Source organism: Poecilia latipinna, unplaced genomic scaffold, assembly GCF_001443285.1.
Source record: "Poecilia latipinna isolate Pla-1442-1.1 unplaced genomic scaffold, P_latipinna-1.0 Scaffold594, whole genome shotgun sequence".
Classification (NCBI taxonomy): domain Eukaryota; kingdom Metazoa; phylum Chordata; class Actinopteri; order Cyprinodontiformes; family Poeciliidae; genus Poecilia; species Poecilia latipinna.
Genome location: NW_015113210.1, coordinates 260735 through 278158, shown reverse-complemented (window position 1 = coordinate 278158; position 17424 = coordinate 260735). Strand labels below are relative to the sequence as shown.

The window sequence follows — 17424 nt, the reverse complement described above, 5'->3', positions numbered from 1 at the left end:
AAAATTTTTTTAGCCCGTGTTATATTACAAAAAAAAAAAAAAAAAAAAAAAAAAACATCTAGAAAAGCATCACCTACAGGAGGAAGAATCTTTTAAGCTCTGAAAAACCTGTAGCCAATTTCCATCCATACCTGTTGGTGCAGGAATGAGGGATCTCCTAAGGATGTGTGCATCAAAAACTGGTGAGTCACCTGCTAGACCAAGTCTCACCAGAACACCGATTATTCACCATCCACTCCTACAGAGTCTGATCCCCATGCGTGTCTTTTTACATATGGGAAATTTCTACTGCTACGGAATCTTCTTGAAAATTCAATTCGGCATGAAAGCGACCACAGAAGGCAACATAATCTATTAGGATACTTTTTCCTTCTTTATTCTGTTCTCAGGTCCTGTCACTAAATGCTGAAATGAGTTCCCGTACTCCTTTAAAAAAAAGTGATATTGTACAACGTCTCATATTCACAGACAAACCACAGCAGAAAACCGGCCAGTTTTATGGCAACTGCTGCTGAGAGCAGCATAATGAATGGCAAGCACAGGGGGTTGATTCAGTTCCAGCAATCTGCTCACTGTCAAAGAAACACATTTTCTGGGAATTTTCATATCCATGTAGCATTTTTACAATAATTATCGCTGAAAATGTACATTCCCTCTTCCAGCAGAACTTTCTCCTTGCTTAATAATAACTGTCCTAACCATTAATCTTTAAATTAGATGCTCAGATATTTGTGTGATGTGATGTTTCCAGCCCACAAAACTGCTGTTTTTGATCATGACTTAAATAAATTTACAAACAGTAAAGATATTAGTGGAAAAGCCTGGTAAATAGTAATGTTTTAAAGCCAATGATGAATTGTTCAGATTTGCTAAAAGATTAATGATATTTTTCAATAAAAATGGAAATAAACATTGAACACTAGTGGGTGGTTTCAAAAGGATATTGAAATACGCAATCCTAGTTTTAGACAAAATAGATCTAGATGTTTGGTGCAGGTGCAGATTTAAATAAAATTGCATAAAGACTGAAAAAAACCTATGATCTCTACTTTACTTCACAAAATAGTTGAAAAGCTTTATTTTCCTTCCACTTCTCTTTATATCCTGCTTTGTTTCAGTCCAAAGAAAATCCCCAAATCCATTGGAGTAAATGGGCAAAAGGTCACAAAATGTGTAAAAGCTCAAGAACACTTTTGCAAGAAATCTAAGCTGAGAAAAGAACATTTAACATTTGCTGCGACTTTCTCGTGTTTGTGACTGTGGTTTGGGATCCTGTCAATAAAGCTTTTGTTTGTTTTTCAAGCTGAATATACAAAAGTCTGGGGATATTGCCGCTGCTTTAGATGGCTTTCAATTACTAGAACCAGGTTTAGGGTGTAAACACATTAGCTAACGTTCCTTGCATCCGTTAACACGCACAGAACCAGGCCATTTCCAGGAGGAAATATATTAAGCCTTCTTTTGGCATAAATATTGGTCCCCTGACAGAATCGTGCCTAATCGGGAGGAAGTGGTGTGAGAGCAACATATGTGCTAAGTGATGAGACGGCATTTGTGGTCTCTGAACAATAAATTACAAACAGCTAACAGTTGTGTAAAATGTATACCAAGCCCCCCATTCTGATTTCCACAGACTGCCCTTAGGTGTTGAGTCTTACCTTCAGTTTTGGGGTTACGTTGCTCTGGGAATATCTCTCCCCTCCTGAGTGTGAGAAAAAGCATTAGAGACGGTTGAGACAGTGAGGTAAAAAGACAAAGGAGCAACTGTTTAATTGAAATATGGTACTCAAGAGAGTCGTCAAGGGGCTTGTGCCGAAAGACAGCAACTTAGAAATGGCTCCCATGTGGTACATTTTTTTGACTTTTGGAGACAGGGGAGGGCTGAGTGCGTGCAAACAGAGGGGACTCAAAGTATGTACAGACGATGAACGAGTAATTGCACACCCACAAAAGAGGGTCAGGTTTACATCTCCAGAAGACTCCGCCGCTTAAAACAGCGAAGGAAAAGAAACGAGGTCTGACGGACAGTTCTGTGTGTGCGTGTGTGTGCGTGTGTGTGTGTGTGTGAGCGTGCGTTTGGCACTTTGTATTCCTATGATACTTTGCCAAGACGCGTGACTGCCAAATGAACTAATATAGACCTCTTCTCATACAAGTTCAGCTATTGTTATTGTTCGTTGCTTGAATAATATTTGGTGAACCACAGGCAGAACGGTGGCTAGTGTGGTTAGACAGGCTGGATGATTGCTTGGAAACAAAAAACGTCAACTAGCTGATCAAATTGAATTTATAACATCAGAATGTGAAAACACTGATACATTTATGATAACCTGGACAAGAACAGACTGCTGATGGTTAAATCCAAGAAGAAATCAAACCTCTCTGAGTGTAGTTTCCTGGTTGTTGCTGTGCTTCTCTTTCTCTCTGGATCTGCTCCCTGATGAGCCTCTGCTCTTCTTCAAGTTGTCGGGATCCCTCCTCCCTCAAGCGGGCGATCTTTTAGGGTCAGACACCCAAATAATACGGTGTTAATCACAAACCTGCATGAACGTTTTGTAGACAGAATTTCTTTAAATTATGATCTTTTGCAATTTTAATGCTGAGCTAGTTTTCTGTCCCGGTCTGTTTTTTTTATGAACTTAAAGAAAAATAGATTTTACACTTTAAGACAGTAATACATAGACATGTTAAGTACCAAATGCCACTCCTCGTCATAAACAAAATCGCACCTTTCTCATTTGTATCTTCCAGTCAGAACAAAGTTATGCTAAATTTTCTAGTGGTCTTAGTGATAAATATAACCAAAGATTATAAAAACTATTGTCTCAGATTGAGCCTTTGATCTTTCCCCAAGTGATTGGATGACTCAACTAGAAACTGAATCAGGAACACGTACTTGACAAAGAACAGAATAAAGCACCTGCTTGTGTTTCAGACTTTCCTGGACACATTAGAAAAAGTCATTTCCAGTAAGCATCTGTGGTCTGTCCCATTTCTAAATTACAAAGTTTTCTTCTTCTGCAACCTCTCCTGAATGTCGAGCAGTTAACTCCTCTCAAGGTTTCTGTGAGAACTTATTCAGAATTTGTGACAAACGAAACAGACTTCAGTGTACCTGGTTTGTAAATCCATACTAATCTTAATCCTCCTAGTGTGTTTTGCATTTTAACATTCAGGCAAAATATGTTACAGAACCAAATTTCACCTCATTCACAGTTGAAAGCATCATGTCAAATCATGTCGACCAGATTTGAACAACTTAATAACTTGCCCAATACTACTCATCAACACAAAACATTAAAACACTGCTTGCAGTTTTAACAACTTAAAATATCATTTTGTGTGTGCTTGTATTAATGAATATAGATATTGTACTTTATGTGATTTATGTAGGAGTACCACAGTACACAAAACAAAGTAGATGGCATTTTAATTTAATGAATATGTTTTAGTATGCATGAGAAATCAAATATTTCCCTATCTTAAACTAAAGACTGTGGGTCTTTAAAAGTGATGGAATATGGAATGTTATTTAATACATCATATATCTGCTTTAAACTTTCTCCCTGGTCTGTCTGCTGTGTTTTTGCCTCCATCATGTCTTCACAGAACAGCAGGATTCATATTAACAATAAATCACACACAGATGAACTACTGTATATATACTAAATTAGTAGACTTCTGACTGCAACTAGTCATGTTGGATGTTGTCAAAATAAAGGGGGCTAAATAAAAATGGATGCCACAATTTTAGGATTCATGTGTGAGAAACCATTTGAACACCATGTGTAACTTTTCTTCCACTTTCCAATTATGAACTTGATTGTGTGGTTTTAATGTGACAAAATATTCTTACTGTTCAACACACTTTGGATATTCTTACCTCTTCTTCAAGTGTTCTAGTGATTTGCACTTCCTCCTGGCTCTGAGCCTCCGCTCGCCGTTCTCTGGCCTCCAAGTCTGAAAAAAAAAAAAAAAAATAGACTCATGTCCATTCCTTATATGTTCAAAATTAAGTTTCTGCCAGTTGTTTTAAAAATGTGTTTCTTTGTTTCATTAACCCTACAGTATCTTTAATAAAACAAGTAAACAGCAACTACTCACCAAGTTTAATTTTCTTCCTTTTATCATCTAATTTCTTGTTTCGCTCTTCAGCTTGTTTCTTGGCAGCACGAATCTTGTCATAGGCAGCCTGGAAAGAGCGTTAGTCACAGGTACGAACTGTCTGATGGTGTGGGAGTGAATCAGGAGGATTTTTACAGGTTAAAAATACATTGTTGGTCTCACCTTGGCTGCAGCATCAGTGAGAACTTCAAGAGCCTGGGACAATTGATGGAAGAGCTCCGCTGTAAGAAAGAGACAATGGCAAATATGTGAGCTTTACAGCAAAAATAAAAATACATGATAAGGCTTATAAGTGATAAAAAATGTAGACATACAAGTCAATGGTTCACAACTAAGGAGAGAAAAGAAAACAGAATAAATCTACACACGGTGCAAACTTAATTTATGGACAAAGCACTGAACATTTATATAAAGAAACCAGAGGTTTCCTCTTATAAAACCTGAGAAATGGCGAATTGTCTTCCCCTCTCTCCATCCATCCTCAGTTTCCCTCCACTCCAGCTGTCACTTAACACAAACCCACATTTATAAATGTACACACTAGGAGACCACATTCCCCGGGCTCATCCTACACCACTGACCATCCTGGCCAACCTTAATCATTCACTCATGGAAGGCCCAACAGGCTGATATTGTTACTCCCTGTGGGGACTGGCAATACACACAAACAGATGATAGTGCTAGCAAAGGCGGTCAGGTTACCTCCATGGATATAACTGGCTCAATTGAAATCCAACTGGGGGTGGGGAGGAACCTGCCATGCCTAAAAGGCAACTCAGAGTGTCACAACATGGTTGGTTGAGAAAAATGAGGGATTTCATGAGGGGTATCTTCAATCAGTGAAGAATGATAAGCTTCAAGTCTCCTTTTCCATGCATACAGCTGCCCCCTTAGGGGGTGACAAGTTCCAAGTAAAGTTCTGCTTTCGTGTGTGAGAGGCCAAGTCTGTCTATGTGTGAGTTCAAATGTTGAGGCCCTCCAAACCGCTTCTTTTCCATTTCTGGGAAACCGACCCCCTGCTTTTGTACTATTCCTCTCAACCTCCTAACCGTACCAATTTCCATTTTTTTTCCCCTGTCACAATCAGAAATCATCTAAAACATCCAGGAACCACAGGAACCTCCCTTGAAAACATACCTCATTACCAGCTTTTTGTGCAAGTTGCTTCAACCCCCCCTACTGACAAAAAGCTACAGTGAAAGTCTTTGCTCCTTGCTGCAGAGAGCAGACCGACTCATCAGCTACGAAGAGGATAGAAACTGAGGCAACTGTGGTGCTGATGAGGATTTTCCAAGCTTGTCTATCTGATTAGAAATACTCCAGTGTGTATTTGGTTATCTATAATTCCTGTCAGGAGTTTAAATACACACCTGATGAATCATCTCCCTTCTTTTTGGCCAAAATATCACCTTTTAATATTCTGATTTATTAGAACTGTTGTTATTTTAGGGTAGAAAAATCACAGAGCATACATTTTTAATTGACTTTCAAATACAATTGAATTTTAACATATCGTTATATGTTGTAATTAAATGTTACACTAACATATTGTTATTGGCTTGATTTTTGACCACGTTTTGCGACACCGTTCTTCTAGCACCTCTTCTAGAGTTTGGGATCATCACCCTGTTGAAGGCCCAAGTTGCATCTAATGCTGCGTTCCAGTTGTACTTGAAACTGGAAAATTCTGATTCCCCATTTGCAAAGAAATCAACCACAACACCCTCCAAAGTCAGATTTACCACTGGGAAACAGGAAGAAACTACTACCCCCAGTTATAGACTTGTGTTTCAGATTGGTTGCTATTCACATCAACAGTAATAAGATGTGGAGGAAACATGCATTTTTCAAGACACAGGAGAATAGATCTAAATCAATGTTGCATGTGGCGCCTGAAACTCTAAACTGAAGAAGTGGTGTTTTTTTATAGAAAGTAAAACTTACAATGATGTTTGCCTCACTATGTTAGAATTTCTACTTCTTAACTAGAGCACTGTTACCTCAGATATCTGCAAAACCGACACCTGAATGAAGCTTCCACCACCATTCTTGAAAGTTGGTACATTAATCTTTGGTCTAAAAGTTACTTTGACTGCTCAGAATATCCTCATGATTGGGGACAAAGATTTCAATATTGACCTTCTATGACCACAAAATTTTTCTTCAGATATTTAGGTTTTAAGGTGCTCACTGTTCAGGGAAATGATGATGTTGCTGTTTCAGTATATCTCCCAGTTTATGATAGGCTTCAGCCATGATGATTTATGAGTTGTTCACAAATACAATAATCAATTTCCTTCCATCACTGAACACAAAAAAGGTTTTGTGGTAGCTACAGTGTGTACTTACAACACTTATCTTCATTAAAAGTCAGATAATTCAGAATAGTGATAGAGGTTTGTGCATGAAAATCCAGAAAAGGCAAAAACAGACTAAATGAAACAATAAAAAAGTTTTCCCTCACCTGCTTTGGGGTTGTCTGGGTTCTTGTCTGGATGGCAGGTCAGTGCCTTCTGTCTATAAGCTTTCTTGATCTGGTTAAAAGAAGAATACATCAATTTCTTATTAATTTCTTCATCCTTATTGCTTTCAAAAAATGCTGATCTTACATTTACCTGCAACATTGGTATTTACAAAATGTTTGCTCCATTTTTTTGGCTCATATACATAAAAAAACCAATCATTCATAATTTATTAAAATCTGCGAGGGGCAATGGTTTCCTTTCCTGTGATTAAAAGAAGCACAGTAAATTTCTAGGATTTAGAAACTATTTAAAATCTATGCAAATATTAACATGCCAAACAAAAAAGGTAAACTTAATGAGGGCTGATCACCAATACAACCAAGAAAATGCTATCAATACAGATTAACTGGACAAACCAGCCAAGTAAACAACCAAAAGAATATTACAAATAAAGTAATACACATAGTAAACACAAAAGAAAAGCACTCAAAAATATAATAGTTAAAATAGATTAAAAGGATTAGAATTGCCAGAAGTTTATTGAGTTCTCAGAAGAAAAAGCGAATGGGATTTTGAGGGCTAATTCTGAATAATGATGCTGAACTTAAAAGGGATTATGTACGGGAAAGAGAAGAAGTCAAGGTTCTCAGGACGAGCCGACTTCAAGCAAAAGTTCAAAGGCAATGGAAAGTGTGGAGCGTTATAACTTTAAGCTTGAATTTTACTTCTTCTAAATGAGTCATGGCTCTTTTTAGATGATGATAATGGGTAAACTGGGTGACTGCTTATGTTTTCCCTTCACTTAAGAGGGGCTTCCCATTGGACGTTTCCTCAACTGGGAAAAGCAGGAAAAGCTTCTGTGAAGACCATAGGGGCTCCGACTTTCTGCATGCAACTCCAACAACACGTGCTCAGATATATACCGTGCATTGCATGCTAAAGATCTGCCTCGTACATTCCTTCATACATGTGAGAACAGCTTAAATACACAAATCCTAATCAGAGGTTCCAATGTGCTGCATGTTTTCACGTATTCCGACTCCCCGGCCCGCTCCATCCCAACTTTTACATAAATCAATCCCCTGCCAGTACGCTACAGGCCATGAAAAAAGTGGAAGCACCTTTCTTCGTGTCTGGGAAACATTTACATTTGTCCTCTGCAGTGTTTCCCTGTAGGTTATTTAGGACAACTTGACCTTTACTGTGCAAATGAAGCTCCAATGTTGACCAAACAAAGCAGAATGTGGTAACATGCGGCATTTTTAGCAAAAACCTAAATGAGTCCCAGACAGACACGACAGACAGATACGGACTGTACAAAGCACAAGGCCTTAAGTTTCAATGATATCAACAGGTCTCCTTTTTTTTTTTACTTCAAAGTGAATATTTGCATTCAGGATGTTCAGGTACTAGGTATTATAAAAGAATACTAAGTAATTTCTGTCTGGTACAAATAATCATCCTAAAACTAAAACTGGCAGACCAGTGCTTCAGTTCTGGCTCCGGTCTTTGGCTTCAGCCTCTCTCCATCTGTCTCTCCTCACTCTTTGCTTTATAATTCCAATTATAGCTCTTTCTAAAATTTTCCAAACACTTTTAGGAAGATATGAGCAAGTTAAAAAACCAAAGTCTGTGCTCTGAATGCATTCGCCACACCCTACAAAAAATAAAGTGTTTTTTTTCCAGCAACAAAAGTAATGATTGAAGGCAATCTGTGGTCCTAAAATTTTTGTAGACTTTGAAATAAATAATTACAATTTATTCATAACTTGCTCTATTTTCCTTTAATCAATGTCAGAAGTCTGACTCGCAAACACATTCATTGTCTTTTGAGGTTTTTCACATTTTGTGACGTGACAAAATCCAAACTACTTTGGGATTTGTTGTGACAGACCAACATAAAACGGGGCAGAACTCTAAAGTGGATGAAACACTACACCGTGGACCCCCTACCTATTTGTGGTTCAGTATTTGTAGATTAACCCAGTTGCGGATTTTTCTATGTAACATAACTCTAAATTATTCATAGAAAACTTGCATCATTTACAGATTTGCCTGTAAATCGAACTAAATTATTCAAGACAAAAAGCAGTTTGAGAAGCTGAAGCCTTTGGCGGGCATTTGCAAGGCAGCCAATCAAGGGGTGCCATTATTTTTTTTTTTATTGCTTATTTGCTGTAACCCCAAGAGGGGAAATAATGAAGAACATGGATGTTAGTTTCTGTGGAATTGCTAAGATGATTGCGTATTAATACATAGTAAGTTATGTTTGGTATTTGAAATATTAATTATTAGAATGTCTGGGGGTTTGATATTTATCAGCAGTGACAGATACGATGTTCAGTGTTGATTGTAAGATGTATGGAGATAAACATAGTGTAATCCTGGCTGCAAAGGCTACAAAAGACCAGAAACTGGGGGGCAGGTTCACCGTCCAGCAGGGCTGTAACCCAAAAGATACAGCTGGAGATACGAAGGAATGGATAAATTGAAGCATATTCATTTGTTGGATGGGTTCAGTCAAAGTACAACTGGGAAGCATCTCACGACTCGAGATCCACCCCATCCAGTCTGACTGATTTTGAGGAATGATGCAGAGAAATTGACAAAAATGCTCTGTCTAATTAGAATACCATGCATTATTTTTCTTCCACTTTATATTTTTGCTGTCCTTTGTGTTTGAATCTGCTTCACATTTTTCACACTGCAGTAACATTTAATAAATATGTTCCTTGGTTTTGTTATCACAACACAACTGATGCTTGAATAAATAAATAAAAAAAACTTTTTAATCCTTAATTTTTCCTGAGTTTATTTTCCCTGGCTAATTTGTGGAATAAACACGGTTTTCAACACAAAATATCAATCATGTATGCATTAAAGGAAATATTTGCACATTTCTGAACATAATATTTAACATCAGCTCTAAATGTAGTAAAGAAAGCCATAATTTTACAATTTTAACACATTTCCAAATCATTGTCTGATTTTATTTATTTGCATTCTAAATACTTGTCATATTTCGCCATCTTTTCCTCCTCCTCCCATTTCTTTTTCTCTAAAATATCATTTCATATTTCATCAAGACACCGTAGCTCCCATAAGTGCCAGCAGGCTTGAATATAAGACTGAACCTCATTGGCTCAAAAACCTAGAAATAAATAATCAGCTCAGACAGGATTGCATCTTCTAATACAACTTTCTTGGTCATCTTTTGGTTCGATTTTACTGATCTTTAAAAGGACCAAGAAATCCTGAAAGCATGCAAATAAAATAAAATAATAATAATAATAATAAATATTGATCATAATTTGCATTCTACTACTCCTCCACTACTACTCCTTGTAACATCCCAATGTTCTGGGTTTCAAATGCGAGAAACTAAACGAAGGAAATCGCTGAACTATTTCCCACGCTCGAGTTTGTGGAAGGATAAGTCACAAGATCAAGAGAAGACAACAATCCTGCAGCAGCAAGCCAACAGTAGCCAAATGGTTTGAGTCTCCACCGCACTGATTCCTCCGTACATCTTGTCCTCATTACTCGTCCCTGGTGCCAAATGATTGCTGACAAACTGCTGCTGAGTGTCCTAGCCGCATCGCAGCCACAGCAGAACCTCTGAGGCTGATAAGCTGCCTCACTGCCATGGGACTCTCCCTCTTAATTGCTATACACCACTATTTAGGGGCAATTATTTGCTGAAGGGAGATAGCAGCCAGAAGAAGAACATAGCAGAGAAGAAAGAGTAATTGTGAAAGGAGTATTATTGAACAGAGGGAGGATGAGTGCAAACAGGTTTCTTATATAAATTTCACTTTTATGACATGAAGTAAATGTCCTAAACAGAACCAAAATGATCTTGTGCTAAAAGTAATTCTGCATTGTTGTGTCAAACTTTTTAGAGAAAATTGTGTGCTGCACATTCTTCAATATTGGTACTAGTTTTGAATCCAACGTAAATAAAAGTTTACGTTGGATTAAACGTAAACTTTAATCCAAGTGCTTTATTTTGCTTTATAAAGCAAATAAAGCATTTATTTGCTTTATTTATAAAGCAAATAAATAAAGCTTTATTTGCTTTATAAAGCAAATAAAGCAAACCTTTATTTGCTTTATAAAGCAAATAAAGGTTTATTTGCTTTATTAAACTCAGAAATGAACATGAAAGTACATCTTTTGACATTTCTCAGTACATTTCTGCAATACTTTTAGCTATGTAAAAGCCTCAATGAGGCAGGACAGGTGGAATAAACCATTTGGAGGGAGTATGTGGAAGGACAAATATGTTGGAGTTTCCAGAAGATAATTATGTGAAGTTGCAGCAGTCAAGAACATCAATCTTTGTTTTTGAGCATGAGAAAACTGAAAGCATTATCCTCAGTGATGGAGGGAATTTACTCTTCTCTTGTTTTTCCACCTGCTTATTGAGCTGAATCTTCATTTGTGCACGACTACAATTTATTCAACATCTGCACCACTGTCCATATGTGTTTCAGTATGTAATATTTAAGGTGACAGGATAGTGGCAAAACAAAATTCTTGACAAGTTTTTGCCATCTTTTCAACACTGACATCCTTTTACCTTTTAGAAACCCTGTAGAAGAGGAAAACTAAAACATGGACTATTGCAGCAAGATACTATGATGTGCAAGCAAAATAGTAAAACTTCAAGTAAAAGTCTGATACTATGAATCATTTCAGGCACAGAGAGGTTTTCTGAAATATGTCCAAAAAAAATGTGAAAGCATTTCATTCTGCTCTGTGAAATCCAATTATGGTAGCGATATGGAGGATAACTCTTCTTTAGTTTCACTTGATCATTTCAGGAGGATATGCACATTTAAAAGTGTCCTTTTGAAATTGAGTATTAGTCACAGATTATATTTCCTAGCAATCTTTATCCATTTACAAAAAACAGACAATCTATAAAAGATCTACAGTCCGTTCCACATATTCATAACCCTTTTTGGCACATTAAAGCCACAAAATTCCATGTATTCTATTGGTATTTTATGTAGTAGAACACAAAATACTGGATAATTACGTAATAAAATTAAGGAATACAGACAGGCTGAAAGATTGGAAGCAAATTTGGATTTCTGTTCACAATTCTGTTCTGCTTGGATATTTGATTCAATGGATAATCAGACTTTGCTCTCTTTGGTACAGTTTTCTTTAATCAACCTGTAGAAGTACATCCATGCTACCAGATCATTGCTGAATAAACATTTATAAAGAAAAAGCAAGCTTAGTTTTAGGGTGATTTGCAAATATCACAACTTCAGTGCAAAACTACAACAAAAAAGGACTAATCACAGTCTGCACAATTCAATTAAAAATGTACTCTTCTAAATGTCTCAAACAGGTTTATTGTATTGCTAAGAACACAGATAAAGCTTTTTTTTTTCCAGACAAATTCCTCCAAAACCTTCTAAATAATATACATCTGAAAGTGTAGTGAGCATTGATAGTCAGCTTTGTAGAAGCATCTTTCTCTCCAAACAAAACTGCAAGAATATGGAAGAACCGCATGTCTTTACTAACTAGCTTTGTGCATTCAGAAACTATAAATTTTTGCTCATTTTTCTTTTTCAAAAAGCTTGGCCTTTATCAGATTGTTAGAGAGCATCTGTGGACGTCAATTTTCAACTTTTACCACACATCTTCAATCGAATTTAGGTCTGGACTTTTACTGGGCCATTCTAATATATAAATATGCTCTAATTTATCTGTTGTTTCAAATCTATTGCAGCCTGGAACAGGTTTGACCAGCTTGCTTGTCTTTCCGCACAGCATGATGCCATCATCACCATGTTTAACTGTGAGCAATGTGTGCTCATGGTGATGCAGACCATGCGTTTTCTACAACAGCTGCCTTTTATGGATACAAACACTAAAGGAAGATGTCCAATAATAGGCTTTATGCCACTCTGCGTTCCAATGATTTAGAGAGAGGCAAACTGTAAGAAAAACCTCGTACCTTTAACTTTCATTGTGTCTATCACCATGACAGTGTGGCAATGGAGGAAAGGCTGCATGGCGACATCCAACTTTCATGGTCAGAATTTCCAGTTTAGGCACGATTGTCGCTTTATTTTCTACAAGCTTCTAAGGACAAAGAGAACACAAAGTAATGTTTTATATCCTGGCTAAAAAGGTTTTGGTCCAAGACATAACATCCTAATTAAATTCACTGAAATTTAGGGCAATATCTTGGCATTGTGGAAAAGTTTTAAGGGTGGGATTACTTTTGCAAGTCCCTGTATCAGGAACAGCCTTGTACAAGAACAGCTAGAATTGTGCACCTAAAAGGTCTGTCAAAGAGTAAGTTATACGAGCATGTTTTTGCTTCATGCTGCATCTCATTAAGTAAAAGGTTTATTAAAATGATAGAAGCGGAATAAACCACATAAGCATCTGTGTGGTCCCACTTGTTGACATGTCTTTACCTTGCAATCTGCGGTAGGTACAACTCTGGTGGTTTTTCCTCCCCACTACCCGAAATCAGCCCAGTTATTTGCAGCTGTTAAATCATAAGATTTTATAAGTTTCACTAGCTTTTCTTAAATATCAAATTACGTCACAATTTCAGCTACAGTGATATAAGAAATGGATTTAAAAAATTAGGTTTTGCAGACATGCACTCAATGCAATACTCCTGCGTCAAAGCAATATTTTACAGTCTGTAAAAAACGGCTTTTACGTAATGCCTGTTTATGTGACAACCCACATAAACAGACTTTGGGATGAGTTTCTTCCCTTTCTCCCTGATTAACAGCCTGCCTAGAGAGAGATGAGGACGCAGGCCAAACAACTGGGATAAGTGTCTGATGACATCCGTCGTCACACATTTGATTGATTTTTGTGCGAGTCCTCTGATTTTATTCAGCGCACGTACTCACAATCCCACTATCTCTCTGAACCATCAACAGACCGCAGAGAGTCACCGCTCTAAATTTTGGGGCTTCAGCTCTGCCCAAGCCACAACCACCGACTTCCTCAAGGATAATCCTCTGGGAATGAGAACACTTTGAAATCCAATTAAGAAATTAACTACTTCCCTTCTTTTGGCAGTAATTTTAATTCCTCGTTGTTTAGGCCGGTGGATTTTGGAGAGATGTGGCGGTGGATGGAAAAAGCGGTATTAAGGACATTGTGGTCAACTTCTCTGAGACCGTGATTAAAGTTTAAGCAAATCATGGTAAAAGAGGGAAGCTTAATGACCTCAAATCCATTCTTGAACTAATAATGTATATTATGAAGAAAAAAAAGAAAGCTTATGATATGCAAGAGTGAGAAGACTTTTAAAACTGTTTTATACTCTAATGAGCAAAACGATGTCTATCAAATATCTGAATCACCTTAATTGCATTAGATTGTCTTACTATTTGTTTTGTTTTACTATTTTATTTTCTCATATTTGCCAACAATTATTACGCAGAAAATACCTGCCGCGACGTCTCCATCTAGTGGCCATTCTAGATTAGTGCAGTTGTGAGGTTCAGCATCTAGCTGGTTTGTATGTTTACTGGCTGATTCTTTAATTTTTATTTTGTCGGGTCATTCTTGAGTTAATCCCCTCATGCTGTCTGCATGACATTTATCTTAATTGGTAAGAGGCACTGTAACTGTGCTATTTTTACAGCGATAAACCAAATGAATACATTCAGTCAGGCACATAAACAGAGTCTGCCTACCTGCATCATAGGAATACTATTTTATAGTTTGCCCTTTAAGTTAAAAATAGCAAAAGCACCTTTCACATGTATTTCATCATATGCTAGTAGAACTGGTTTGTTTTTAAAGCTTCCTCCTTTTACGTACCTCTTTCGTTGTGGCTGAGCTCTCAATGCCGAGTAACCCATACAGGTCCATTTGTAAGATTTCCTTCGCCTTTCCAGACATTTTTACTTTGAAACAAACTAGAGCAACTATACAGAGCAAACAAAACGTCTTTAATACCGTGTGCACTGGTTCCGAAATGGTAACGTTTAGCTAATTTAGCTGTTGTTTTAGTTTTTCAGGCAGCATGAGTTTGACGTCGACGACCTTTCAACCTGGATGTACTTTGCATGCTGGGAAATGTAGTTTGTTGCGAAGCAAATTTGGGTTTACTGGATTTTTTTTTTTTTTTTTTTTAGATTTTTTGGAGTTTTGAACTTGACGGAAATGTTCGGGCTTTTCTTTGTCTTGTTTTATACTACATTTCACTAGAATAAGCACAACAAATGACAGTTCCCAAGCTGCTTTGTAGAAAACGGTGTAAAAGGAGAAATTCACTTTTATTTTTCCTTCATAATTAACATTTTTTATCCATCGTTTTAACTTCCTTGAAGTGTTTGTTGCTGCATTAAATAAGCATAATGTAAAAGCAAATTGCTTCTAAATTTCTCTGGGTATGAGGATGTACTTTTGTGAATGGTGTCCTGGTGAGTCCTTCTTTCTGTGTCTTGTAACTTTAGTTTTCCTCTTCATGATAGATGACGCTACATAAAAATACCCAGAACACAATTTCTAGAAACTGTTTTGCAGCTAAGACACTTACATGTGAAGCACTAATTAGCTACTTAAATCTTTTATGAATGCACATAAATCATTCAATCTTATTTGACTCATTATTTATCAAACTCACTTTGAGGGATGGATTTTAGGCTTCATACTGAACAGATTCTAAAACAAAATTTAAAGAAGCAAAGAGAATCCTAGATTTTTCTCAGGTTTAAAATTTATTTTACTGCAGTCGAGACATTTATTACTGTTTAATTGAAATTCACAAGAATATGAGAATCACCCCAATCACCCCAAGGTCTATTTACTGATCATTTAATTGAGTATAACAAATGCATAAAGAAGCAGAAATAACCCAAATTTGCCAATATTAATTTTATTCTACAAACTATTATTAAAAAGACAAAATCAAAACTTTTCTGCATAAGAAATTAAACTTCAAAATACTGTCTAAAAGAAAGTAAAACCAAACCTTTATCTAAAGTGTGGTGTTTTTTCAGGGATTTCTAAAACAAACAACAAAAAAAAGTTCAAAAAGTGGCAAAATTACTGTTGATTTGGACATTTATAACAGCAAAAAGAAACACAACAAAGATATTGACTTTGCAAATTACATGTTGGATCACAGCGTGTGTCTCACAATCCATTTCCACAAGCTGAATTAGCAGTCTATTCACGATGACTTCATAATATTTACTTTCTATAGTCTTTGGTTAAACATGGGAATGTGCAGCGACTATTTTGCTAAGGCTGGAAATACATCAATAATCTTGTTAGAAGTTCAGAACTTATTCTTCTTATTATGTCTTGGTAATAGTACCCGGGATAGAAACTGCATTCTTTAATTTAACAATGCGGCTTATTGTGATGGTGCCTTTGTTTTGGATCTGCAAAGCAGGACGACAGCTCAGATCATTTCTGTCTTTTGCCTGGTGAAGTGAAATTCTTTCAAGTCACAAAGACAAGCATAATCTGATCCGCTAAAACGCAGAAACACGCATTTCTTAACACTTTGGATTCCCACGGAATCGAAAGTGCGGGCATTGTTGACTTTTTGAATTGCAGGAAGAACTTCCCCCTCCTCTTGAGTTTTATAAAATCTGCAACAGCGTCTACTTTCAAGGGTCTGATTTAGTGAATCTGGTAACTCTTTTTTTCTGTTTCTCTCTCCCTGCTTCCATCCCGAGGTCAGGTCCTGCTCAGCGGATGGTGCGTTTGTGTGGGAGGGGGTCCAACAACTGGCTCTTTATTCAGCATCACATGGAGAGCTTAAAGTTACACAACTATGCACACACAGGGAGAGGAAAATCTGCAATTCTGTTTTCAAAATAAAAGCACAAGCATCAGAGCTTCTATAAAAGTAAAAACTTTCACCCTGTGAAACCGAAACCCAGATTATGTAAAAATCTGATGATTTCAAAAGGATTGCAGCTATTGCACAAAGGGGAAAAAACTGTGCCAGATATTTAATCTTAATTACTGTCAGATTCTTACTGACTGACCCTTGCTATTATTCATTTCCATTCTTGTTGCGTTTATGATTTTTTTTCTAAATTACACCATACACGGGATAAAAATATGTTTTACCTCATTATATCAATATTATATCATTATAATGACATAATGGATATTATTATAAAGTTTATTTGATTGGGACAGACACACATCGACATAGACAAACTGAATAAAACAGCAGTCCCATGTTTGCATCATCAATAGCAACAGCTAATTCGCAGCACTTGTCCCTAGTTGGGCTTTTTATTAAAAATAACTCTAAAAATTGAAGTGATAATCATTTAAAATAGCACAACATAATGTATACAAACAGAAAAATGTAAAACATCAAAAAATATATATACCACTTTTGCTCAAAGTGCTCTGTCCCATTTTTGATGTTTATATATATATACCATATATTAAAATGGATATTTTAATGATATATCCATTATATCATTTAATGATATAATGAAGTCATTATTCCAATATATGTGCTGAACTTTGGCACAGATACCTTTGTTACCTGAGACCTGGGGTGTTTCTACATACATGGTACTCTTTTCCAAAATTCCTCCCACAGTACAAACCCATGCATGTTATGTTGAATGAATTTTCCAGATTGTTTTTTGGTTTAATTCTGAATAGCCATTAAGTCAGATAGTTTTACACCAAGGAAAAGACTCAATGGGAAGTAATGATTCTTTTTTGTTTCTCTTGAAGGAGTGTCCTATTTCTCAGTGAGATATTTTATCACTAACTGAATAGAAAGACGGCAGACTGTCAACCTTAGGAAATTACAAAAAGCATCTGTTAAAGTAAGTTAAAGAAA

General features: G+C 36.6%; 1 protein-coding gene across 1 annotated transcript in view; it reads right to left on the bottom strand.

The window, feature by feature from the left end:
- The window catches only part of dnajc17 (DnaJ (Hsp40) homolog, subfamily C, member 17), a 38211-nt gene extending 23531 nt beyond the window's left edge, over window positions 1-14680 (bottom strand). Inside the window, exons 1-7 of the mRNA XM_015042548.1 lie at window positions 14415-14680; window positions 6590-6659; window positions 4288-4346; window positions 4105-4192; window positions 3884-3960; window positions 2379-2496; window positions 1659-1702 (exon numbers count right to left, since the gene is read on the bottom strand). Coding sequence (XP_014898034.1) covers window positions 1659-1702; window positions 2379-2496; window positions 3884-3960; window positions 4105-4192; window positions 4288-4346; window positions 6590-6659; window positions 14415-14495 — 537 coding nt within the window. The 5' untranslated portion in view covers window positions 14496-14680. The remainder of the gene's footprint in view (window positions 1-1658; window positions 1703-2378; window positions 2497-3883; window positions 3961-4104; window positions 4193-4287; window positions 4347-6589; window positions 6660-14414) is intronic.
- Window positions 14681-17424: the final 2744 nt, after the last annotated feature.